Source organism: Cryptotermes secundus, unplaced genomic scaffold (genome assembly GCF_002891405.2).
Source record: "Cryptotermes secundus unplaced genomic scaffold, Csec_1.0 scaffold247, whole genome shotgun sequence".
Taxonomy (NCBI): domain Eukaryota; kingdom Metazoa; phylum Arthropoda; class Insecta; order Blattodea; family Kalotermitidae; genus Cryptotermes; species Cryptotermes secundus.
This window is the reverse complement of record NW_019740656.1, coordinates 3671179-3699031: the sequence shown is the minus strand read 5'-3', so window position 1 is coordinate 3699031 and position 27853 is coordinate 3671179. Positions and strand designations below refer to the sequence as shown.

Below are 27853 nucleotides of genomic sequence, written 5' to 3'. Positions count from 1 at the left end.
AACATCTATCATGATAAAATTACTATGAGCATCAGCAACTGCCATCAAAATAATAGAATGGAAATGTTTGTAATTATAATATTGTGAACCTGCATGGGGTGGGCATTTTATTGCACAATGTTTACCGTCTACACTGCCAATACAGTTAGGCATTTTGCACACTTCATTAAACGATTCTGCACTTTCGTTCCATCTTTGTGTTGTAGGAACAGGCATACATAACGGCTGTAGAATTCTCCATACTGCTGAATTCATTTCTGTGATTATATAATGGATGGTGCTTATTCCAATACGAAAAGCGTAGCTTAGTGACGTAAATGTTTCTCCTGTGGCCAAATACCTAAGAAGAAAAAAGAAATATCATTCCATTGGGGTCATATTTTATTTGTATTGTCTTTTCAGATAAGGAGGCCAGATTTAAATGGCAGAATTTGAGAAGTAATTATATGCGAGAAAGAAGGAAGCTGAGTACAATACCATCTGGTTCCGCCGCAGATAGTTCAAAAATAACTTGGCCCTTCTTCACCTTGCTCTCATTTTTGGATGTTAGTCTCAGCCACAAGAAAACAACGGGAAACGTTCCCAACACAGAAAGCGGAAGTATGGAAGAAGAGTCGCAGCAAAATACTGAAGAAGAAAGTCATGAGGCTGGAGAAGAAGAGAGCCAGAATGTTTCTAAAATTAATGCTACTGAAAATTTTGAGTCACAAAATACGAAAGATACTTCCTCAGAGAATAGAAAACGGAAGAAACCTGGAGCATCTGGACAAGATTACATCGATAAGATGTACCTGAACATGCTGGAGAAGGTGACCACTAGACGTCAAGATGATGATGATCCAGATTTCATGTTTCTAAAGAGTCTACTTCCTAGTATTAAGAAACTGGGGCCCCTTGAAAATCTAGAGTTCAGAGGGGAGGTAATACAATTATTGAGACATAAATTAACATCTGCGTCCCCTGTTCAGTTTCCCTCCAATCCATCTTCTGTTCAGTCAAGATATGATCAATATTCTCGGTCATCATCATCACCTGGGGCCTATTCTGAGTTCTCCATCCAGACAGATCAGCAGGTAGTTAATCAGCCATTGTCTCAAACATGTGAATTTCAAAATTATCAGCTTTGAGCCATGCCTTTATACTTCTTTTCTCAATAAAGAGTAACAAATAAGCAAGTATTAACTTTATTCTCACCTGAGATAAACAGCTAATCGTTCCTGTGGTGATATAGAAGCTCTGTAGTTTGTATTTTGTTTCACTATGTAGTCATGCAACATATTTTCTAGCTCATAGAATCTTTCACTACTCATTCGAAAGTAGTTATAAAATTTCCTTGGATCATTTAATAAATCTGGAAACAGATGTTTGAAAGTACCAAATGCATCTCTCTTCATGTTAATAGGATGAATCCAAAACATTTTCTTTCGCCTTCTTTCCCTCCTCCTCTGCAATCTTCTAAGTATAATAAACGCAATCATTTCCACGTCCATCTGGCCAGCAGAAAGAATGATCACTGACTGACAAAGACGTATTCAGTATGAAACCTAATGACTGGACTGGACTGGCGTTGACGTGACTGGACTGGACTCATTCGGTGCGAAAGGACCCTTACGGTCATAGTCCTTATGTAACATCCTCTCTGACGAGAGGATGGGTCTGTCGTTACGAGCATGACCGAGCAACGGCCACTGTTTACAGTCATCGCTTAGCAACTGGTCTATACGCCACAATATATATAAATTACAAGACTCCCGTTGAATTCTCAACGAGTGTTACATTAATAATTATGCAAGTTTCTACTGAAGGCGTACCGATCTACGTCGTGTGGTAATGACGCAACTTACACTCGGTACATTCTGCCTGGTGAGAGAACAAACTCAATTCTCTAAGTGCTTAACAGGGAAGGTCTCATGCCCACGCAGCTGTGATGAACACACACCTGGCTATACATTGGACGCCGATGGACTGCAAGAACCGTACACGTCTAGAGGGTCCTGGCAGCGTCATAAACAACTTTTAATTTCAATAGTGACCAGCCACCTACCCCTCCCCGCCCTACACGGGTTTTCTTCGAAGAACACCTGTGCCCGAGACTATATGTGGCGTCACGGATATTGATGTGATATAGAGGTATTCGTCACCTCACTCACGACGTCACTGCTTGTCATTCAGACCCAGTAAAAGCAACAGACAGGCGGTCGCTCGGCCGGTATACTTCGCTTGCGGACTAAAGCCAGGGAGCTTTTTTTTTTTTTGCATTTAAATGTTTATAAAACACGGGTCGGTGCCCCGTGAATATGGCCATTCAGGGGGGCCCTCAAAAATAAAATTCCGTGCTTCTCGAAAAAGATTTCATTAAATTTCAATAATTTATGCCGACCATCTTCCTGAAACTGTGTGTGTGTGTGGTATCTTCAGGAAAATAAAGGCACGTCCTGTATACAAGAAAGTGTGTCTTTACACCGATTATCTGCGTGCTTTTAACTGCGCATAATAATATCATAAAGTAAGCATGAACCCCTTATCTATCAAGGTGACACCCAACTGTGGTGTTTAGGTCACACCTAATCAAGTGCCTGATACATGATACATCTTGCATATTCACCCAGGAAACAGGTGGAGTGCGAGTGACCTTCTCAACGACCTTTAGTTCACTACGTTAGTCAACAGGTGGCGCACGAGAACTTCCGGTGGGTCAGAGAGGCATGAAAGACAAATTGCCTGACATTTCCTGTACACTGTATTCACAGCAATAATTACACCGATTGTGCTGAAATTCTTTCTCTCTCTCTTAGACACACACGCAGAAACAAAAGTGGGATGTTATGCAATGTCACTTTAACACACCCACGGTTAAAATTAAAAATAAAAAGCGTTTCTGAACATTTCCAGTCAACGGGAAAGAAACTTCCAAAACTGTTAACGTTTCTAACAAAAAAAGTAAAGGAAAAAGGTAAAGCTATCCCTGTAACAGGCCGTGGAGGCCCATAGGGTTGTGAGAGGTCGAGGCTCCCACATTTTCTGTAGACAATCGGCTGACAGATGGCGGTAAGTTTGTCAGCCTTACGCACCGGCCGCCCGTTACCCGTACTAATTTCTGTTAGAGGCTGAGTCGAACCTAGGGCCATAGTGCGGCTGGAAGAATTAGGTCAATTGAAAAATCCAACGACCTCATCGGGAATCCAACTCGCGTCCTTCCTGTTTGTAGCATAGTGCCTCAACCAATTACCTACGCGCGCCAACTATAACATGTAGTACTATCATACTTGGTAACAAAACTCTTGGTATTATCTACCTTTTTAGTCCAATGTTGGTGTTTGATATAATTAGTTAAATTACTGTGTATCTAACTGAAGGTTTTTTTATTGCTAGTGGGGTGGGACTTAGTCCCTTGTACTGCAGCCACTTCTGGCCTTGAAGATTGGCAGGGGAAACCGAAGTACTCGGACAAAACCTGCCCCAGCGTCACTTTGTCCACCACAAATCCCACTCGACCAGACCCAGGATCGAACCCGGGCCGCCGCGGTGGGAAGCCAGCAACTAACCGCTTGAGCTATGGCGCGGTCCCTTAGCTGAAGGTTAAACTGAGGTCGAAATTAAGATCAAAATATATGTCTATTTCGCCGGTATACTGGTCGCTCTGGTCTGGTTCCTTCCCAGGCGGGAATGCTGTTACGAACTCTTGTGATGTTCACACGCATTATCTCACATTTAATTAGGTTAAGTCCGGTGTAGGGACACTATCGCTGAGGCGGTGTTATCGTTATATGTAGAATTCCCGTGTAGTCTTGTAGGTGGTCGTTTGGACTCTGTCGGGGCTGTTGTGTCTCGCTCTACCTGTCATGATAGCCGGTTTCCGTGCCGATATTAGAGCCTCTGCCTTCCTGAATACGAGCCATTGAGTGCTACTCACTCGCCCGCGACATCACTGCATTTCCTTTACACGATCCATCCATACAACAACGAACTCTACTTCCTGTTCAAACAAACTTCGTGTATTTTTTACTAATCCTGGTACACTAGAGTAGATAGGGGGTAATCACACAGACCTTACTCAATGGTAATGATGTCAGAGAGCTATTTTTAGAACACAGAACCTTACCCCGCTTCCCTTCTGCTCATAAATACAAGTACAGGGTTATTCAGAAGTCCGTGAAACATTTTGAAAATGTACAATAAATAAACTACGCAACGGATACCAAATACACTGAAATAGAGACATAGTTCACAGATGCTCCATGTGTTCACCTTTGCTGATATGGCAAACACCTATGCGATAATCCATTTCGTTCCACACCCGTGTCAGCATATCACGGATGACCAGAAGCACGGCAGCGGTGATACAGTTGCGAAAATCCCTAAGATTACCAGGCAACGGAGGCTTTTAAAAAAAATTGGTGAGATTCGTTTTCTATCGGCGTAAGGATTACCATGATCCGATGCACAGTTTATTTGTTGTGAATTTTTAAAATGAAGAAAGCAGTCGTCTGGGATGTGGTGCCGTGTAGATACTGTGTTAACCGACGTTTCGGAGAAACCTATCGCTTCCACGCCTGTTCACGCTGGTTCTAACCTCAAGATGGAGGCGATACGTTCCTCCGAAACGTCAGTTAACACAATATCTACACGGTGCCACTTCCCAGAAGACTGCTTTCTTCAGTCACCGCCGTGAAAACCTGAAATTTTACACAATTTTTAAAATGTTTCACGGACTTATGAATAGCCCTGTACAGCCTGTTCTGCTCCAAAACGGATAATTAGCAATGACCTGGGTTGCGAGGGAGGTGTAATTAACCAGAGGATTAAGTAAGTACTGGAGTGTAATACATCCACGAGCATCAGTTTTCGGGAAACTGGGATAAATTTCAGTTTAAATGAGGATTTTTTTTATTGCTAGTGGGGTGGGACTAAGTCCCTTGTACTGCGGCCACTTCTGGCCTATTGTACCAGCCCCAGATGATTGGTGAGGGTGATTGTGGAGCAATGGCTGGAATGAAGATTGGTATGGGAAACCGAAGTACTCGGAGAAAACCTGCCCCAGCGCCACTATGTCCACCACAAATCCCACTTGACCAGACCCGGGATCTAACCCGGGCCGCCGCGTTAGGAAGCCAGCGACTAACCGCCTGAGCTATGGCGCGGCCTTAAATGAGACTTAGAAAAAACACGTTCTGAAATCTCAACACTTGCAAGTTAAACTTACGGAAGTATGTAGGGATAATGAAACACGATAACGTGAATCAGGAAAAGTGTATTGTAACGGATTCCATGAACGCGTTGCCAGGCAACAGCTCTGTAAACACGGTCCAACACGCCACAATAGATGAGACTGTGTTTTCTATGTCATCCGCGCCATGCCCAGTGCTGCTAACGGACAAATCAACGCGCTGCAAACGTGAATCAGTTCAATTCATTCTCCATCTTCACCCCATCTCCCAACTTCTGATGACTTATTTTTATATCTTTCCACTGAACCACGTCTACCAACTGATCAAAATGCAACTTCCCAGCAAATGTTTTGACAATTCAAGCTATATACTTTAGTCGTTAACAAGGTCATATAAAAAACGATAACTTTATTTATTAGTATAAATAAAATTCAACATGAAAAGAGTTAACCTCGGCAGCAATGCCAACTTTGCATTTGCATGCGGCGCCACTGAACTATCAATCTGTTGTTAAGGTCATTTTCATTAAGGAGGCAATGGATTGTCTATTGCGAGTTAGCAAACTTAGACCAATTGTTTATGTACGATAAAAATCATTCCTCAGAAGAGCGCTATGTCCAGGGACGTAACTCTGTGTAATATGGCAGAACGCTTCTACGGAACGTATTGCCTCCATCTTCAGGGTAGACCAGCAAGTAAAAAAAAAAGTAACCAATCAGAAGGCTGCCGCTTGCCTCTTCCTGGTTATTTGATTGACTTGCTCTTCGACCCTATAGGAGGTGGCAGAATGTCTCCTCGAAACGTCGGTGAACGTCTACCGAACTAAATGTGGCCACATCCCAGAAGACAGAACACTTCATTGTCACCGCTGTAAGAACCTCAAATCCAACACTGTTAATTTTCAGGATTATTCTAAATTATTGTTGGGTTTCCGTTTATATGCCATGGAAACCCCGACAATAATTTAGAATCGGCCTGTACTTCTACCCCCAACAATGTTAATCTATATGCGATTAAGCTGACTTCGAATCAGGGTGGCTTTTGTTCTTCTTTTTCTTGAAAATACCGACACAGCGACAGTGCGAAATATTTTAGTCTGTTGAATTCAACTAGTTACTCACTGGAATCTACTCTGAAATGCAAGTCTATACTTCTTAACTTTCCATAAACATATAAACTGTTCTATCTCAGTAGTACTCGATCCTTCTCGAAAAGCCGACAGTCCCTCAGCTACTGAAGTTACCCAACACCTGATGGAACCCAAAGGTTCATTGGTGTTCACAAGAGCCCACCATCGGTCTCTATCCTGAGCCAGATGAACCTAATCCGGTTTCTCTAAGATCTAGCTTCATGTCATCCTCCCACCTAGGTCTTGGTCTTCATAGTGGTTAATTTCCTTCTGGCTTTCCCACCCCATGCGTGCTACATGCAATATCCCTCTCAATCACCTAGACTTGAGCATTATAATTATATCTGGCGAAGAGAACAAGTTATGTAACGGTCACGGTAGCCGTGCGGTCTAATGCATGCACTGTCTTCGCTTGCCCGGAAGCCGGGATCGTGGGTTCCAATCCCAGCCAGAGTATGAATGTTTGGTGTTTGTGGGTGCGTTTTTATATTTGTGTACAGGTAGGGGCCTTGCGACGAGATTATCACCCGCCCAAGGAGTCCTATCGAATGTCGAAGATCTAGTAAACCGAAGTGAAACGGAGAGTTTCATGGAGGTAGACCAAGGCCCAAATTGGGGCTGTCAGCGTCAAAGGAAAGAAAAACAAGTTATGAAGGTTTTCATTATGGCCCAATATGTCTAAATCCCTGGGAAACGTAAACAATGCCCCTGCCTTTCCTATACAAGCAGGCAATAACGGCTGATCACGGACAACATGGACCGCCTTGTACCTAAACCTCTTTCAATGACACCATTTCCAGATATGACATTATCTGCCTGTCCATCTCTCTACTAGCCTACCTTTCTTACCACTGCTATCTGCCTGTTTACGCAGACTGCAGCAGAACCCGAAGGCTCAGCTACTGAACACTATCCTTACAGAATATTCCTCCCATATCCTTATCAGCCTTCCAGCAACTGAACACGATCCTTATAGAATATTCCTCCCATATCCTTATCAGCCTTCCAGCAACTGAACACGATCCTTATAGAATATTCCTCCCATATCCTTATCAGCCTTCCAGCAACTGAACACGATCCTTATAGAATATTCCTCCCATATCCTTATCAGCCTTCCAGCAACTGAACACGATCCTTACAGAATATTCCTCCCACATCCTTAGCAGCCTTCCAAAGGGCAGATCTGAAAAATAGCAGAAGACGCAGAGCTAAAGCTATCGACTTGCATTCACGAGAGGCTCGGTTCGAATCTTGGTGAGAACATGTTATCCTGACGACTTTCGTCACAACCGCTTCCTTCCAAATCCTTTTCAATTCATGAATCATCCTACCATTCTAAGCTATATAAGTATGGCTACTGGCAGCATCTTAAATTACCAACCAGACAGAATTCCTTACTTACTTACCGAGCTGAGCCCTTCCTGAGGAGCCGCCAATTCTGCATCTACTCAAGAATTTCCCAGAATTTTATGGAACACGAAGGTTCATTACCGTGTTCACAAGAACCCTCCACTGCGGATGGAGGAGACGCCCTCCAGGTATGGAATATATTAATAAGCAGTCACTAACAGCCGACAAGGGGTGGTCTTCCAGCTTTGGGATTGGGCGTGAGGCTAACAACTCCTCACCGTAAAAAATAATCATGTTACACAAAGCCTCGAAGATGGAGATCCTCTGGATGAACGACAGACAGTCTTCCTAGGTTCAAAATTCTGTATACTTCCTCGGGGGGTAAAGCAGCCACCTCCATCTAGTAAAAGTAAAAAGTAAAGCTATCCCTGTACCAGGCCGTTAAGGCCCATATAGTTGTGAGACGTTAAGGGTCCCACGTTACCTTGACAATCGGCTGAAAGATGGCGGTAAGGTTGTCAGCCTTACGCGTCGGCCGCGCCTCACTACCCAGGAAATTCATTTAATTAATTCCTGGTACTCATTTCTGTTAGAGGCTGAGTCGACCCCAGGACTGGAAGGATTGGGTCAATTGAAAAATCCAATGACCTCATCGGGACTTGAACCCGCGGTTCATAGTACCTTAACCACTACGCTACCGCGTACCCCACCTCCATCTAGTGCCACATCCAATAATGGTGGAGTTATACCTCCGCTACCACCCCCACCAAATGTCTTCAGAGAGTGGTGATTAATTAAGCAGAGGGACAATTCTGCCTTTACACGCGTACTTTAAGTCACGTCGCTAAGGAAGTAAACAGCTTAGCGGTGCCGTCTCCCGGTTATGGCTTCCAGTAAACTATAGAGTGTAACGGCCGCGAGCTGCAAACGTGACGGGCGCCTTGGCTCTGTGTACACGGCATTTGTCCGTCCTCCTTTCACCTGGCAACATCAGAGGGTCTGGCTGTCCGTGCCAACATCGGCCTCACATTTCTTCCTTAGTCTATGGTGAATCATACTTTGGCTATAACTCACGTGAGCACTGCACGCCAAAACCTCACTGTCAGAATATATGCTAGTTATTATGCTCTATTATTATTATTATTATTATTATTATTGGGGCCGGGATGGCGCAGTCGGTATAGCGACTCGCTACGGGATGGCCAACAGAGGGGTGGGATTTCAAGTCTCGGTAGGATCAAGATTTTTCTCTGCTCCACGTCGTCCAGACCTGCTCTGGGGTCCACCCAGCCTCCTATACAATGGGTACCGGGGACTTTTTCCCAGGGGGTAAAACGACCGGGGTGTGAAGCTGACCACTCGCCTCCAACTAGCGCCGGGGTCAAGAATACGTGGATCTATACATCCACTCCCTCGTACGCTTTCATGGCGTAGTATTTAATTAGTTTAATACAGGAACAACTTTGCCTTTATTATTAATAATTTACTCGGTTTCAAGAACTTTCGCTGCACATGTAAACGGAACTTTACCAACGCTACAGTTATCTTTGTGCTTAATTACGCTCACACCTTGCAGACGTATGGAGAATGGAGGTACAGCTCCAAACATTCACAAACCCGGCACTTGCCTGTAGGGACTGGGAAACCCCACTCAGAGCAACATCAAAACCAGTCATAAGACAGGCAGGCCTCCTTATCCGCTGAGAAGGCTTACAAGCGCCATTGCACACAGAATTCACAAGCACGTATCCTTCCGCATAGGGGCCGGTATAACGACTAGCTACGGGCTGGATGACCGTGTTGTCGGAGTTCGAGTCCCTGTGGGGGCAAGAATTTTCTCTTCCCCACGTCGTCCAGACTTGCTCTGGGGGTTCACCCTACCTCCTATCCAATGGGTACCGGGGGCTCTTCCCCCGGGGGTAAAGCGGCAGCGGCGTGCAACTGACCACTCACCTCCAGCTAGTGCCGAGGTCAAGAGAATGTGGGTCTATACATCCACTCCCCCATACGCCTTCATGTGGCAGTGTTTAGTTAGTTAAGCACACGAACAACTTTACCTTTTACCCTTACACGACTTAAGCTTACCACAGCAAGTAGTATTTTGGATTTTGTGTATCTTCTCTCTTCTGTGAGTACAGAAGATATATGAAATGCAGTAGACATTTACAACTGATTATTTGTGCGGGTTATCGTTCGATTATAAGTAGGGGTAGAAAGGAACAGGGGAGAAGGCAAGGGAACGTTAATACTACGAAATGTTAAACAAATGATTATGAGAATTCCCGTTTGTTTTACAGCGGATGCTACAGTACGCAGAAATTGTCTTCGTGTTGTGCCCTCAGCCTACACAACATTAAAAATTTGGGGAAAAGGTCCAATTCTCTTCTCAAAAACTGGGACTTCCTCGTTCTCCATCTCAATAGCTACACTGCCTAGAGAGTTAACAAAATAACGAGAAAAACGATTGCGTATGCATACGTTAAGCTACATACAGATCTAATCATAGACCATCCGTCGAAAATCTTCAAAGGCAAAGTAATTTCAGCTTAAAATCAACACTTCTTCCGTACACATATCCACACGGCAGTTTCTGACGGGCTGACGGAAAAATCAACTAATATAGTGTGAAGAAATCTTGGTTAGAGACTACATCAAATACAGCAAAAAGGCAGATATTCTTAATAAAACGAGACTTTCATATAGGAGAATAAATTACGGGATTTTTTCCCCCTTGGCACTACAGCCCCAGTGGGCCTAGGCGTACCTCCATGAACTTCTCCGTTCACTTCGGTTTTTCTAGATCTTACACATTCGGTACGACTCCTTGGGCGGGTGATCAGCTCGTCGCAGGGCCTCTATCTGTACACAAAAACACACACAAACATCCATGCCCTGAGTGGGATTCGAACCCACGATCCCGGTTTCCAAGCGAGCGAAGACAGTGCATGCTACCGTGACCGGCAATCACGGGAATATCGACGTCAATTTTATGTTTCAACGTTGCTGTGGGTGTCACACAGCGTAGAATAGCAGAATTATGGTGAATCGGAAAGGATGTGGAAGGGGGCGATCGTGACGTATTTCAAGGCCACTATCCCTGCATTCATGCCGCCTCTGTGGTCTAGTGGTCAGAGCTCCTGGATACAGATCCAGAGGTCAGGGTTCGATTCCTGGCGCTACCAGATTTTCTGAGAAGTAGTGGGTCTGGAACGGGGTTCATTCAGCCTCGTGAGAATAATTGAGCGAGCTACATGAATGACAAAAGTAGCGGTTCCGGTCTAGAAAAACGAAATTAACGGCCGTGGGGATTCGTTGCGCTGAACACGCGACACCCTCTATCCGCTAAAGTTGGCACTAACTTCGCCGACAAGCGGCGGTCGCTCGGTCGGTTATAAGCATCCCTGCATTCAGATTGAGCAAGTGAGGACAGGTGGTGGCCAGGCCAGGCCGGGATTCAAGACAAGCAACTCTCGAACACAAGATAGATGCGTTACTGCTTCACCCAGCGCAAGGCATCACAATTAAGAGGCCAAAGGCTGCCATAATTTGGATGCTTATTACCACACAATGCCCGTCACAGTAGCCGCGCTAAAGCATGAACCGTCTTCGCCCGCTCGGACACTGGGATAATGGGTTCGAATCCCACTCGAGGCATGAATGTCTGTGTGCGTTTATTCTGTTTGTTGTTTTGTGTGTAGGTAGCGACCTTGTGACGGGCTGATCCTCCGTCCTACAGACTGTGTATAGATTAAGAAACTGAAAAAGCGGCTAAGGTACACAAAGGCTGCAGAGCCACTGATTACCACACATTTTTGAACCGTCAGATACGTCACGTAATGCGAATTTACGAAACCTGGGTAACTTAGTGTAAACTTGGGCTACCAGAGATCAGTAACGACTAAAAACACATGATCTTACCAATTACTACGCGTTATTTACCCAACGTGCAATAAATGAATTACAGGTATTTATTAGATCTGACCGTGTGTCAGCAATTCTTGGCAGTCGGCGGTGTGCCCATGCGAAGGTTTCACTCAAAAACCGCTAAACTGTTTCTGATTAGATTTTGTATTTACGCTGTCACTGGTGGCCACTCCGGAATCATACTTTTCAACTTCTACACCCGGTAATAATGAGACAGGATAGAGCAGCCGGTATAGCGACTCGTTAAGGGCTGGACGACCAAGGGGTCGGAGTTCGAGTCCCGGTGGGGGCAAGAATTTCCACTTCTCCATGTCTTCCAGACCGTTTAGGACCCACCCAGCCTCCTATCCAATGGGTACAAGGTGTTTGTTCTTCGTGGGTAAAGCGACCAGGGCGTGAAGCTGACGCGCATGTTTAACTAGCGCCGAGGCCAAGAAAACGTGGATCTATACATCCACTCCTCTATATGTCTTCATGGCGTAGTGCTTAATTAGTTAAGCATAGGGACTTTACCTTTACCTTACAGCCGATAATAACAATGAGACGAAACTAGCACCAGTACCGAACGCGGTAACCATGGTAACCAAATTAGAAAACAGAAATCGCAGCAAAGACAGCAATCACAGCAAATAACTCTTTAGCTTTATGAAATGTACATACGTTCATATTCGAATTCAGAATGGCAAATTGTAAAGGACACACGTGAAAACTGTATACAATTCAGTACTGAGAGCACCTGCCTACGCTGACTTCCCACCGCGGTGGCCCGGGTTCGATCCCGGGTCTGGTCAAATGCGATTTGTGGTGGACAAAGTGGCGCTGGGGCAGGTTTTCTCAGACTACTTCGGTTTCCCCTGCCAATCTTCATTCCACCAATTGCTCCACAATCACCCTCACCTATCATCTGGGGCTGGTACAATAGGCCAGAAGTGGCCGCAGTACAAGGGGCTTAGTCCCACCCCACTAGCAATAACAAAACTTTATGTTCACTCCGATACCAAACACCATCACAATACATCTTGCACGATATATCAAGGGTTCGACATATCTTCATGAGCTTCACGCAGTGGCCTAGAAATAATATTCATAAACTGTAGGACGGCATAACACGATATCTGTACCCAAAAGGTTTGCGCGGCGTTATACAAACTTGTACGTGTATCAGGGAGGTGCTCAGCTCAAATCTCTGCCGAGACCCCGGCTAATCTGTTTTCACGGATTTCTCCAGTTTCTCAGGGCAAAACCAGGAACAATACCTTATTTAGGCCGCGAACGCTTCCTTCCAAATCCTCTCTAATTCATCAATTATCCTATCATTCGACGTGAAACAGTCTAGCCAATGACAACGTCGTTAAGTAAGCCACCAAACTAGCGATATTTGTATGATTCTCATTAAGTTGGCTAGCCTGGCTTTCACTTGATCCCCGTTGTGATGGTGATTGTTTTGACCCAAGCAGACGGACTTCTCTTGTGGCAGTGGTTTGACAGCGTGAGTGTGCGGGCTAAATTTAGTCTCCAGCTAATAATATTACTGGCCCCTCAGAACGGGGCGCGTGTTCTGTGTCATGTAGGCAAGTTCCCTAAAAACACCCCAGAGTACACGCGCGATCTATGCCACATACACCTCACAGCTGAAGCGCTTCCTACCCCATTCAAAAAATAATTTATATATATATTATATATCTTATACCTTATGACGTAATGAGTTTCCTGTGAGGTACGGGCTGAATTCTTATATATTATAATATATAAGAATTCAGCCCGTACCTCCAAATAATTATTTGGAAGAAATAACGAAATCATGCAAACAACTAATATAAGTCCTATAAAATCACGAGAATGAACATGTTCACAGCACAGGACGTGGCGAAGCCAGACACAGAAAATATAAGAGGCTTAAACTTGGCGACGGTCAAGCTTATGACAGTTCAAGTGACTACGCTGCCGTTGTAGCATATGATACGTAAGATAGGCATATGCCCTGCAATGCCTGGACTGACAGAGAATTTGTACATGGTACCCAAGGAAGAAGTTTTGATAGCACGCTATATGTGCGATACGTACACTTGACGAAAGGCCAAGCATATATATAAGACACAAACCCACGCTATCGTCAGAGAGGTGATTACATAAGGATTATGACCGCAAGGGTTCAGTTGGGAAAAAAAATCTCTGGTCGTGAGTCTCAAGGGGCTTGGCGCCAAGACAACTAATTGGCAATAAACTGCAAGTCGTAAAGTAACTCTGACTCTGTCTTTAAGAGTTTAAGCAACTTTTGGTAAATGTTTTATAGAGATAAATGCCACAATCTACACATGCGCAGTAGAAGCAGAGTGACAAGTACATCAGTCCTTTGCCAATCGCAGAGTTACCTTCCCGAGAAACGCCGTGGTTAGTAAAACTAAGGACATTATAGGAAACTGGGATGCCACTACGGCCTTGAGTACAGAAAATGTGGTTCCCCTAAGACCTAGTAGTATTAACCGGGTTATCTTTGTTGCGCAGACGTAACGCGTTTCCTATGAGGTACGAACCGAATCTGTATATAAGAATTTGGCCCTTAAAAGGTTAGGCAATATGCCATGAAAACTTACGTTTGGAGGTCAGCTCTGCTATTCTTAACCTCGGCACTACATGAAGGCGACATCAATTTCACAATCCGGCCACGTGATCCCCGGGTAAGAGACCTCGATAACCACAGCCGGTCTCAATGCCATGGAAAGAAAACATTTCTGGCGACTGACGGGAATCGAACCCCCATTCCTGTCATCCTGCCCGCTGCCTAGTCGCCTACATTAACTCCATGGAACACAAGAGTTCACAGACGTGTGAGTGACGGAACAGGAATAGGCCTATCTAAACGCACTACGCCCACATTTTCCCTATATTAACGCCGACCGCTACGCTCCGACTGCCAATATGCCAACGAAACTTCGCGAAACTCAAATTGTAGGGCTCCAGCACGAATCTCGGTGAAGTCAAAATGGCCGCCTGGAGTTCAGAGATTAACAGAGCAATTTTTAGGTCCTCCATCTTTAATCCTTTAACTGACAACATTAATATCATAACGTCACGCGAAGATGTGAGAATACAGACGAGTTTTGGATTGACGACTCGATTTATTGCACACTTTTGATACACAACTCGTGACTACACTTTGCAGTTCACTGTTACACGTTCATACTAGTGTCCAGAGTCACGTATTCACTGCCGTTGCTTGGTAGAGGCTTCAACGGCAGATATTTTCGTTCTTCTTAGTTCCCGAACTATCCCCGGCCCCAGCTACCAGCTTCTCACAGCAACAGCTCACAATGACTGGACCGCAGCCGTCCTTTAACTCAAAGACTAATTGCAACAGAGGCAGAGTTACTATAAGACTGGCGGTTTAACGCCAATCGTCTTGGCGCGAAGCCCCTTGAAGGTCACGACCAAAGATTTTTTCAACTAAACCAATGAAGTCACAGTCCTTATGCGACATTTACTAACTGTCCTGTTTATAACATCTCGGCACGGACCGCATAGAAACCACCGTTCCTCTGCTGTTTGATGGTCGCTGCCCAGCAACGGGTGTATTTTCCATAATAGACAACACCTACTTCGCCAGTAAAAATAACTCCGAACTTAAAACACAATCACAATTTGTTGGTTACAACTGGTTCTCAGAATAAACAACGGTAATCTGCCGGAACAAGCGGTCTAAGGCATGTATTGTCTTCGGTCGCTTGGAAACCGGGGTGGGTTCGAATCCCACTCAGGGCATGGATGTTTAGTTTGTGTGCGTTTTTCTGTGTTTGTGTAGAGGTAGAGGCCTTGCGACGAGCTGATCACCCGCCCAAGGAGTCCTACCGAATGTGTAAGATCTAGAAAAAACAAAGTGAACGGAGAAGTTCATGGAGGTAGGCCTAGGCCCACTGGGGCTGTAGCGCCAAGAAAAAAAAATCTGCCGGAACGTCATTTGGTGAACTTCATAACGAAAAGGCCTACTCCACCTACTAAGGGAACAAAGGTATGTCATCGTCGGCTAGTGACGTAGACCGTTACGTCACCATTACAAAGTCACTAGATTCTATTTGCAACATACTTCAGCTATCCAAAAAAAGGTAAAGTTGTCCCTGTATTTAAGTAAGCAAGCACTACACCAAGAAGGCGTATGGGGGAGTGGATGTATAGACCCACGTTTTCTTGGACTCGGCACTAGTTGGAGGTGAGTGGTAAGCTTCATTACCCGGCCACTTTACCCCCAGGGAAAGAGCCACCAGTACCCACTGGACAGGAGGTTGGGTGGACCTCACAGCCGGTCTCAACGAAACTAAGAAGTGAAAACTCTTGACTCAATTCGGACTCGAACTCCGACCCCTCGGTCGTCCAACCAGTAGTCAGTCGCTATACCGACTACGCTATCCCGGCGGGAAGTACAAAAACACATAGACAGGACTTTTTCTTCCGTAATGTTGGCTACATTAAGCGTGACGTGCACTGGTTCTTGGAGCACCTGGACTTTATGTGGCAAGCTATGAGCACAGCAGTAATTTGCTACTGGTCTTTGCCAGCAAAGTCATTCTTGGCTTCAGGTTCCAAGACCACTTATGTGTTTTGAAATGGAGTCTTCTCTTCGACGAGAAGAGGGGGAGGGGTCCGACTACTACCGCGGACTCACCGCCTCTTGGACAGTGCGTCAGCCTTAACTCGGACCCTCCTCTCGTCGAAGAGGAGGCCCCATTTCAAAACGTAAACTTGTCCTGGAATGGGGGTAAAAAAAAACTGTGACAAGAACCTTATTATACCAATGGGGCACGCAGTATCGTAATTTGTTGAGGCACTAATCCACAACGAAGGTCGCGGTTCGATTCCCGATGAGGTCATTGAATTTTTCAATTGACCTAATCCTTCCAGCCGCATTATGGCCATGGGTCGACTTAGCCTCTAACAGAAACGAGTACCAGGAATCTTCCTGGGGGGTAATGGGCGGCCGACGAGTAAGGCTGACAACAAAATGTGGGAGCTTCGACGTCTCACAACCCTACGGGCCTCCACCAGGGTTAACTTTACCTTTTTACCTTACAATAACGGCGGCCTCGTTACACTGGCCGATATTTTCGTGTTACTGTGACGAAGTTTTAAGAAAGTTGACCTGTTTCTCAGGGTGAGGGGTGTATACAGTCGCCCGAAGTGGCATTCAGGCTTACGTCTGCCGTGATCCCACCCTATAACAACAAGATCCCAGGGGCCATATTCAAGAAACTTCCAAGAGATGCTTTCCCTTGCTAATATGCAAACAACCACAACACTGTACAGGACTGCAGTGCCAGGAGTACAACAGAAGCAGTAGGGCGGACTCTATAGCCAGAAGTTGCCTGAATTCTGATTCCACCCACTGACAACCTACTGTCCCAAGTAAAAGGTAAAGTTGGCTCTGTCCTTACCTAATTAAGCACTACGCCATGAAGGCGTATGGGGGAGTGGATGTAGAGAGCCACATTTTCTTCACCTCGGCACTAGCTGGAGGTAAGTGCTCAGCTTCATGCCCCGGCCACTCTACCACCGGGGAAAGAGCTCCCGGTACCCATTGGATAGGAGGCTGTGTGGGCCCCAGAACCGGTCTGGACGACGTGGAAAAATATTTAGAGCCTACTGGGACTCGAACTCCGAACCCGTGGTCGTCCAGCCAGCAGCCAGACACCATACCGACTACGCGATCCCGGCTCCTTACTGTTCCACGTACGGTAAAAGAAGGTAAAGTTGTCCCGAGGACGTATGTGGGAGAATTGAGGTATAGCTCCATCAGTCTTTACCACGGCACTATATGGAGGTGAGTCGTCAGCTTCAAGAACCGGGGAAAGAGGGCCCGTTACCTAACTCTGTATAGGAGGCTGAGTGAGCACTCAAATCGGTGTGAAAGCTGTGGGGGTAGAAAAATGTTTGCCCCTACCGGGAATCGAACTGTCCATTAACTACGGATTTGATCGCATCAGACACTGACTAATTATATGAAGGCTGAATGAGACTGAGGACAAGAAAGTGGACACGAGACATGAGCCCCAGAAGGAAGTAGTCAGTCCTCTTAAAATCAAATTAAAAAAAAACGAAATATTCCATGTATTTAAAACCCAAAATCGATTTGTTTAAATAGTCTTAGACCAAACATACTCTAGGGCGATCAGTAAAAACAGTCTTCAACGTCTTAAACGTTAAGTTTGTAGGCAGAGTATCGCATATTCTGTTGCACTGTTTAGAAAGTCAACATGAGCCAGGAAAGAGACGAACTAAGGGGATGGATAGCCAGAGTTCGATTCCCGATAGGTGTAGCAAATTTTCTCAACTCCACAGCGTCCACACCGGCTTTAAGGTCCACTCAGCATGGTATCCAATGGGTACTATGGGTTCTTTCCCGCCGGGATAAAGGCTGCCCTGGCGTGAAACTGCCGACGTCAAGAATGGTGGAGCTATACCTCCTCTCCCCATACGTCTTCATGACGTGGTACTTAATTAAAAGAAGGGGTAACTTTACAATTTTACCGTTTAGAGAGACAAGAGTACATACTTGTTCATGTAAGTTAAAACAACAGTTATCTTGACAAGCTTCACGTCTCCAGCTGGACAGTTCAAGGCCTGTGGATACTGTACCGATGGAACTGGCAGTAATCAAGAGGGGTCAAAGTGGAAATGATTCAGCCAAGTGGACCCCGCTTTATGGGGACAACGCAGAGACTGGAAGCACGCCCGAACCATTGAAATGAAGCACAATCACCAGGAATGACTATAGATAAATACATGAAGGGCAGATCGTTTACTGGAACATCTACGGGGGATTCCACCAGAAAGGGCTAGCAAGCAACCTTTATGTTGTGGCACGCAGACACGTTGCTAGGCAACGACCGCGAAATAAAATACGCAACAGTCGTTGCTAAGTAACGATTCCGCAAACATGCATGTTTCCAAGGCAACAAAAAGATATACCGTGTTCCATGCCGAGATGTCATAGGCATAACAAGTTGGGAGTGAGTAATTTGAGTAGGTTGGTGAGTGAGTGATTTAGATAACCGATGGGGTGTTTCTGTGAGAAGCTGGTAGCTGAAGCCGGGTACAGTTCAGGAACCCAGAGGAAGGGGAACGTCCGCCGTTGGAAGCCGCTACCAAACAAAAGCTAGTGTGACCTATAGTCGTTTGTGAACTGTCTGGAACACTTACTTGTAGTTACGAGTTGCAGAAGTTGAATAAACCCGACTATCAATCCAAACCCCGTCTATAGTCACTCAATCACGTGGCAATATTGTCATGTCGTAGAAGGGGTCTGGATTAGTAACTAGTCATTGGAAAACGTTATCCAGGAAGGCTAAGAACATGATGGCTTTATGTGAGAGGACCGACAGGACTAACAAGCTCAACTTTTGTAGACAGAAGATGATTTACAATTCCAATACAGTAAATCCTCGTCTAATGAGGATACATCCATCAAAAACGGTGCTATCAGCGAATTCACTGGACAGTACATATGATTTGAATATTTACACTGTTACATACGATAAACAAATAAACCAAGCTAGTTATACATATACATATGCAAAAGCTAAACTGTCTTTAGCTTTTTAAACAGTAGCGGTAATTTCGTGTTGTCATAAGCGTCTGGTACAAACCGCGTATAATCGAATTAGACGTGTTACGCAAATAGTTTCCGTTTACTTTCACGCATATAGTCGGAACTGTGGCGGAGGAAGGCTTGCTACACAGATCTTCGGACATAATAAAAAGCATGAATCAGTTCACCAAGCACCGAGGTAACCTTCCGAGCAAGCGCCACCGGAAACGTGAATATAATGGCAAAAAAAAATTTCACTTTATTAAGACACGGGAATTCGTTTGTTACGCCTCATGAAATTACTGCTAAAAGTAAGGAGGTCTCTCTTTCTCTCTGTTGTATCCTTCGCCCTTCGCCAAGGCCGTGCTGGTGGTACCAGAGCACAACCCGCACTTTCACAAGCGTTCGTGACTGCTGCTGTATAGTTTAATCAGCGTTTTCGATACTTTCTTAGCAGAAAACAAAGACCGTATGAAAGTTCTCGGCTGCTGCATCGCTGGAACCCGAGTTCTCGATATTGTATTAGCATAAAACAAATATCACATGAAAATACATGGTTCCTGGATCGCTTCACACGAGTTCTCGATATTGTATTAGCATAAAGTAAAAATCATATGAAACTTCATAGCTCCTGGATCGCTGCAACCCGAGCTGTCGAAACTGTATTAGCATACAACAAAGATCACATGAAAATTCAGGGCTGTTGGATCGCTTCACACGAGTTTTCGATACTGTATTAGCATACAACAAAGATCACATGAAAATTCATGGTTCCTGGTTCGCTTCAGCCAAGTTTTCGATAGTATTTTTGCATACAACAAAGATCACATGAAAATTCCCGGCTGTTGGATCGCTTCACCCAAGTTTTCGATATTGTATCAGCACACAACCAACATCATATGAAAGTTCACAGCTCCTGGATAACTTCATCTGAGTTTCCGATACTGTATTAGAATAAAACATGGATCAAAAGAAAATTCGCGACTGCTGGATCCCTTAATCCAAGTTTTCAATACATTCTTAGAACAAAAAAAAATTAAAAGTTCACAGCTAATGGATCATTAGTCGCAGATGTCGCGATTTTGTTATAAAACATACGTTATCAAAGACAACCCAGGCACTTATGAACTCCACGGAACAGAACCTCTACTGTGAAGCTACTAGTCGCTCAGCTAGCCAAATTCNCAACGAGTTCATTACATTTTTCAGTTGACCTAATCCTTCCAGCCGCACTATGGCCCTGGATTCGACTCAGCCTCTTAACAGAAATAAGTACCAGGAATCTTCCTGGGTTGGGGGGGGGTAAAGGGCGGCAGGCGCGTAAGGGTGACAAACTCACCGTCATCTGTGAGCCGACTGTCTAGAAAATGTGGTAGCCTCGACGCGTCACAACCTTATGGACCTTCACTGCCTGTTACAGGGCTTTACTTTACTTATGCGAATGAAGTTCTGATATAATACAGCTGAGCAAGTTGGTTCTAGGAGTAACGCTTCTGATGTATTCTGGAGAGTTATACCTAATATCGTATAAACAGAGAATAAATACGAATGAATTATTTCGTGCGTAAAAAAGGATAAGGATACTAAATTCTTCGAACTACCGATACCTCAGACCATGCCATAGCTCAGGTGGTTAGTCTCTCGCTTCCCACAGCGGCGGCCCGCGTTCGAGCCCAGATCATGTTGTGAACAAAGTAGCACAAGGGCAGATTTTCTGTGAGTACTTCGGTTTCCCCTGCTAATTCTCATTCCACCGACTGCTCCACACTCATCATTTATCATCCGGGGTTGGTATAACAGGCCAATTTGTGGCCGACGTACCAAGTGGACTAAGTCTCACCCCACCCCAAGAAACTAAAAAATGATTTCTAAACATGTTACCTGGTCTGAACCTAGGAAAACTGCAAGAACTGCCGCAGATTTGTCGTAGTTTCTCATTCCAGAGATGAACGTTGGGACAGATTTTACAAGGTCCAGTCCCTAGGTTTCAACCCCCGAATCGAAAACGTTCCCTCACGCAATGCCAAGTTTTAACTTATCGAATCACGACACCAAGCAATCATACAACCTTGGCTTGTATTTGCGAAGGCCGTGCGTGTAAGGAAGGACAGCTGTTATGGAGGTAACTTCAAACAAAATAAGGATCCCCTTTGCGTCAAGGTCGGTCTCCGTGCCTCAGGCAGAGAAACCTGGCCGCAAGCACGGGACTCCCGCTCATTCGCGGATCATCCCATCATGCAAAGTGGAATTTCCACCATAGAATATGTACTCATATGGTCAACGACGCACTGCTCACTCAACTTCTGGTCCTGCTTCCGACCATTATGCCTCAAATAAAGGGGTATCTACCACCACTTTCCATGAAATTTGGTACTGAGTTTCTTTATGTTCAGATTATAATTTTCTGGATTGTGACACCGTGCAGTGTTGTACACTGTATCCATTTCTGAGGGAGGATTGTTATATCATTATAAAATTCAATCATTCATTCATCAATGGCCCTACAGCCGTTTGTTGGGCCCTGGCCTCTTCGTCAGTTTCGTAATCTTTTTACACAGTCGGTAGGATTCCTTGGACGAGTGATCAGCCCGTCGCAAGGCCGTTACCTACACACAGGACAATACAAACACAGAATAAACGCACACACATTCATGCCTTAAGTGGGATTCGAACCCATGATCCCAGCGTTCGAGCGAGCGACGACAGCTGATGCTTTAGACCACGCGGCCAATGTGATTGGCCATTATAAAACTAATAAATTCTATTTCCAACACAAAATGATAACCAAACTCGCCATACCAGAGACCTACCTGGACACACAATTTCTGTGCCTATTCAAGGTATAACGCACAACAGGCAGATGCTGTTTCGTTCTTGTTTCGCTTAGTCTTCGAGAAGGAAGATTAGGGCGATATATTCCTTGGAAAAGTCTGTGATTTCTACCACACTACACGGTGTCACATCCCAAAAATAGCATTCGTCTTAGAGGTTGTCGAGAGACCGTGTCATAGCTCAGGCGGTTAGTCGCCGGCTTCTCAACGCGGCGATCAAGGTTCGATCTAGGGTCAGATAATATGGGATCTGTCGTGGACAAAGTGGCGCTGTGGCGGGTTTTTTCTCCGAGTACTTCGGTTTTCCTTTCCAATTCTCACTCCACCGGCTGCGCCACACTCATCATCATCATCATCATCATCCATCATCCTGGGCTCGTACAATTAGTGGCCGCAGTACCAAGTGGACTCAGTCTCACCCCGCCCCAAGAAACTAAAAGAAAAGTGTTTATACGTGAACTACCATCACATCCCCTGGTTATCTGTTTGTGTATTTCGCACATTTCATCTAAATCTGTCTAATGCGAACACACAATGCATCCCAACTAACACCAATAGCAAATTGTATCAGAATCCGTCAAGCAGTTTCGCTGGAGACAGAGCTTCCACACTGTCATAACACTACATGGTACATAAGCCGACTGTTGCAGATACACCTCTGAGCTCGGGTGCGCAAAATTCCGCTGATGGTAGTGTCTGACTTGGTAGCCTAGCAGAAGCCGTCAGTGAAATCGTGGCAGATTCTTGCTTTTAAATTCGAACGGTGGGGGGAGGAGTCCAGCTGGGTCCACTCGGCACGTCGGCCACTGATTGGCCTAATACTCTTATACACTTACTTACTTACTTACTTAGTCATGGAGCAGATCCCTTCTGGTGGAGCCGCCAATTGTGCAGCTACTCAATAATTTCCCAGCATTTTATGGAACCCGAAGGTTCCTTACCCTATTCACAAGAGCCCTCCACTGGTCCCTATCCTGAGCCAGCTCAATCCAATCCATACCATCCCATCCTACCTCTCTAAGATTCATTTTAATATTGCCCATCCACCTATGCCTTGGTGTTCCCGGTGGCCTCTTTCCTTCTGGCTTTCCAACCAACATCCTACACGCATTTCGCTTCTCCACCATTCGTGCTACATGCCCTGCCCACCTCATGAGTCAAAATTCTCCTAAGAGACGGGATGGAACAACGGCAGAAAATGGAGTAAACAGAAGGATTCAAATGTTATTAAATTCAGTCTTTTACCCCTTTCCCTGAAAACGTTACTCAAGTTTCCTTGAATACAATAAAACTAACATAAAGCTATCCCTGTAACAGGCCGTGGAGGCCCACAGGGTTGTGAGATGTCGAGGCTCCCACATTTTCTACATAATCTGCTTAGAGATGGCGGTGAGGTCAGCCTTACGCGCCGGCCGACCTTTGCCTCCAGCAATATTCCTGGTGCTCATTTCTGTTAGAGGCTGAGTCGACCCCAGGGCCATAGTGCGGCTGGAAGGATTAGGTCAATTGAAAAAAATCCAATAACCTCATCGGGATTCGATCCCGCGACCTTCCGGCTTGTAGCACAGTGCCTCAACCAACTACGCTACCGCGCGCTCAGCATGCAGATATACTGTGGCCGGCAGTTCTTGGCCATACTCTACAAGAAACAGGGCGCAAGACAATTTGGCCCTATATCCCCATCACACAGCGACACAACGCGCATAGAACAGGTCAACCTAAAACATACAAACTGTACGCAACAAGTGATTTGGGAAATGTTACAACCGATCGCCACGAACTGCACTCGTGGACAATCATAATACGAAATGGAATCAGCTCCTTCACTAGCTCAGAATATAAGGTGTACGGCCTTGCCGGAGAATGACAACGTTTCTGGCAATGGGAACTGTTTCCCCTTAACTCTCATTTCTCCTTCACTCCCTCCCTTACAACCCGACAAACAAGCACAAGCCGTCTATTATTATCCCTGGTTATCAAAACACACTGCTTATATAACCCTGTCTCTGTCTTGCAGAGCTATTTTCCACGGAGCCAGTGCTAGCGCTACCGAAGAGAGCTAAATAAACACAGCGGCCCCAATACGGGGTTCCGCGGAAACTAAAGCGAACTGTTACTACTCTAAATCAATCTGAATATTCGTGTACATGTTCCTGTTCGAAATCGTGACTTGGGATGTGGTTTTTTTTTATTGCTAGTGGGGTGAGACTAAGTCCCTTGTACTGCGGCCACTTCTGGCCTACTGTACCAGCCCCCGATGATAGGTGAGGGTGATTGTGGAGCAATTGGTGGAATGAAGATTGGCAGGGGAAACAAGTACTCGGAGAAAACCTGCCCCAACGCCACTTTGTCCACCACAAATCCCACTTGACCAGATCCGGGATCGAACCCGGGCCGCCGCGATGGGAAGCCAGCGACTAACCGCTTGAGCTATGGCGCGGCCTTAGGATGTGGTTACGTTTCCTTCTCTTATGTTAAATCATATCTTGGACTGTTTTATCTGGTGTCCAGATAGGCTTAATTCTAATCTCGCGCTAGGATGAGGATTTTACTAGTTTCCTCATGGGTTTATTTCAAAGCCTGAGCTACAGTGTATGATCGAACTTGATTTCCTATGCTATGAAGTGCGACCGCCTCTGTGGTCTAGCGGTAAGAGTTCCTGGTTACAGATCCAGAGTTCCCGGGTTCGATTCCCCGCGCTGCTAGATTTTCTGAGAAGTAGTGGGTCTGGAACGGGGTCCACTCGGCCTCGTGAGGATATTTGAGGAGCCATTTCAAGGAAATAGCGTCTCCGGTCTAGAAAAGCGAAATTAACGGCCGTGGTGATTCGTTGCGCTGACCACGCAACAACCTCTATCCGCTAAAATTGGTACTAACATCACCGACAAGCGGCGGTCGCTCGGTATAGTTCTCTTGCGGACTAAAGCAACGGAGTTTTTGTTTTTTTATGTTATGAAGTGCGATTCCACCAAATTTTAATGCGTTCGTTTCAAATCCCGTCTTAGGTTGTCAGTTTTGACCGGGTTTAAAATCAGTTTATTTCAAATTCTGCGCTGTGTATAAATTTAGAGTTGATGTAAGATATATGGCCTTAATTAAGCACCACGCAAAGCGAACATATGCAGGAATGGAGATACAACTTCGTGCATTCTTAAGCTTGACACTAGATGGAGCTGAATGGCCATCTTCACGCTTCGACCGCTTCACCCCCGGTAGCAATTTAATAGGAGGCTGGGTGAGCCCCAGAGCCGGTCTGGACGCTGTGGAGAACACAAAAATCCATTGTTCCTGCCGGGAATCCAATTACTTGGTCGTTCAGACAGCCACATTACCGACTGAGTTAACAAGGCGTGCGATTTAACTATTTCGTAATTGGGATCGTTCGAAATTCTGCATATGATTCTTGAGTTTTAAGTGGTTTTCAATTTGTCTATTTCAAATCCTGTGCTAGGGAACATCAAATTTGTTTTCCTAAATAGGGGCGTTTGAAATTTTCGTGACGAGTTTCAAACTGGCCTTCTAACATGAATACTTGAAATCTTGCATTATGGAGTATATTGTAACTTAACTGTCTAACGGGTTTGTTTCCAATTCATCGCTTGCGTTTTAAAATGACTAACAGCACGCAGCCACCTTAGATACATGGGCACTTATCAGCTTCATACAGGGGTTATAGTATCCTTAGTCAGCCAGGAAGCCTTAGCATCTATAGCATAAGAACCCGGATGTGCCCCGGGTGGGGGGGGGGCATTTCGAAACCAGAATATGAAAAATCCTAAAATCCGAACAGGATTTCAAAAGTGTCCGAACCCTCAGATACTTATTTTTTGGGCACCTCTGTCAGCAAAATCCATTATATCTTCGGTCTAAGTCACATGAGAGCCAGAATAGCTCAGAATTAGTGGGTTTTTGGACTCTGTCCATCGTCCGGTATTCTAGAAACCAGGGTTTCGGAAACTGGATCTGTTCTCGTTCTCAGGTGAAGGGGCAGATACCTACTCTGTTGGGTACCTGGCCCAGTGATTGAGTTTAACTCTTCCTAAGAGAACCAACGGCGTAGGTGTCTGCCCCTTCACCTGGGGGCGGAAACAGATCCAGTTTCCGAAACTCTGCGTTCTCTAAAATTTTATTTTATAACACCGGAAGATGAACAAAGTCCAAAAACCCAACAATTCTGTTATACACAATCGTCAGAATCCTTTAGAATTCACAGGATAGCTCAATCAGTAATAGCGACGGGCTACGGGTCTGACAACTGAACAATCGGGGTTAGGTTCCAAGGAGGGCCAAGAATTTTTTATTTTTTCATAACATCCACATCGGTTCTGTGACACGGTGATTCATTTAATGGGCAGCTGGGGCTCATTCCCGGGGTTAAAGCAGCCACGGCTTTAAGCTGACCACTTATCTCCAGCTAATACAGAGGTTAAGAATGGTGGAGTTACACCTCCATCCTCCCATATGTCTTCATGGAGCAGTGCTTACTAAGCACAAGGATAACTCATCTTCTATTGGCGACGGTTTGGTCGTAACAGGGCCCTGTTCAAAGTAAACCGCTTCTCTAAACTACCCGATGCTGACCTGTGTTGTTAAGGTTCATGACAACATGTCTTCACGAATACGAAATGCCGTTTTCCTCATCCTGTTTTGGTGGAGTGCCTCAAGGTTACAGACCAGAAGTTCCGTGCCTTGTAGCGACAGCCACTGTGAAGAGCTGGTCCATCCTTCCAATAAATGTCACTACGGTACATGGGACTAGAGAGGGGAGACTCTTCTTCACCTTCCCTGAAGGGTAGATTTATACTTATCCCTACTGACGCAACACAATATGAAGAGTTTTTTTTTTAATTCTCTTAGTGGGAGGTTGAGTCCAACTGGGTCCACTCGGCACGGCAGCCACTGATTGCCTTATTGAAGCCTGCCCCGGGTGATCATGGTGGAGAATTTGGTGGAATAAACATTTGCAGTGGAAACCGAAGTACTCGGAGAAAACCCGCCCCAGCGACACTTAGTCCACCACAAATCCCACTTGACCAGACCCGGGAACGAACCCGGGCCGCCCCGGTGGGAAGCCAGCGACTAACCGCTTGAGCTATGGCGCGGCCTAACATGAAGAGTTACTTTATAACTTCCGGTTTACAGCCAATCAGTTCGTCTTGGCGACAAGCCCTTTGAAACTCACAACCAGTAATTTTTCATTTCCAACTGAACTTACGATTATCGTCCTCATGTAACATCCTCTCTTACGAGAGGATGGGTCTGTACTTTATAATTGCTGCTGGTTTCGTCAGCGCAGTCATTATCAGGTCCGAGTCCCGTTCGATTCATGAGCACATTTTACTGCCTGATTAAAGACTCCCCTAACCTGGAGAGCTAGGTCCCTGTATTTATATCCCCCCGGAATATGGTGGCCCAGTTATAGTCCGAGGCATTGGGTACTTTGCCTCCTACGACTCGCAGGGCTACGGTGGAGGTTTCGACCCCGCCTCCACAACAAGGCCCGTCACAACATAAAAGACTTCTGGACATCTAGGAACGAAACGAGTAGATAAAGACAACTCTTCTACTGTTGCGTTCGTGTCTGTTGCCGCAGGAACGTGTTTACCGAGCCGATATCCAGAAACGACCGTGGTATATATGCCAATCTCGCGGTCGTTGCATAGCAACGGCTCTACACGCTATACTATAGTCTAACTAGTGACAAATGTCGTAAAATAACCCACCAAAAAATACTTCGGACGTTCCTCACGCACTGGGAGAAGACCCCCCAATACGTTACGAACTGAGGACCACCCTGCAGGCTCTGAGAGTGAGCAGGGTACCAAGTGGGTACTCCTCCGCATGTCTGCTACCATTAGCAAGGCACAAAAAAAAA

General features: G+C 45.4%; 2 protein-coding genes across 5 annotated transcripts in view; one reads left to right on the top strand and one right to left on the bottom strand.

The window, feature by feature from the left end:
* Positions 1-1175, top strand: part of LOC111872386 — a 1983-nt gene extending 808 nt beyond the window's left edge. The window contains exon 2 of the mRNA XM_023866221.2: positions 403-1175. Within this exon, the coding sequence (XP_023721989.1) occupies positions 403-1127 (725 nt within the window). The 3' untranslated portion in view covers positions 1128-1175. The remainder of the gene's footprint in view (positions 1-402) is intronic.
* The window catches only part of LOC111872385 (transcriptional coactivator YAP1), a 118758-nt gene that overhangs the window by 56528 nt on the left and 34377 nt on the right, over positions 1-27853 (bottom strand). The window lies entirely within an intron of this gene.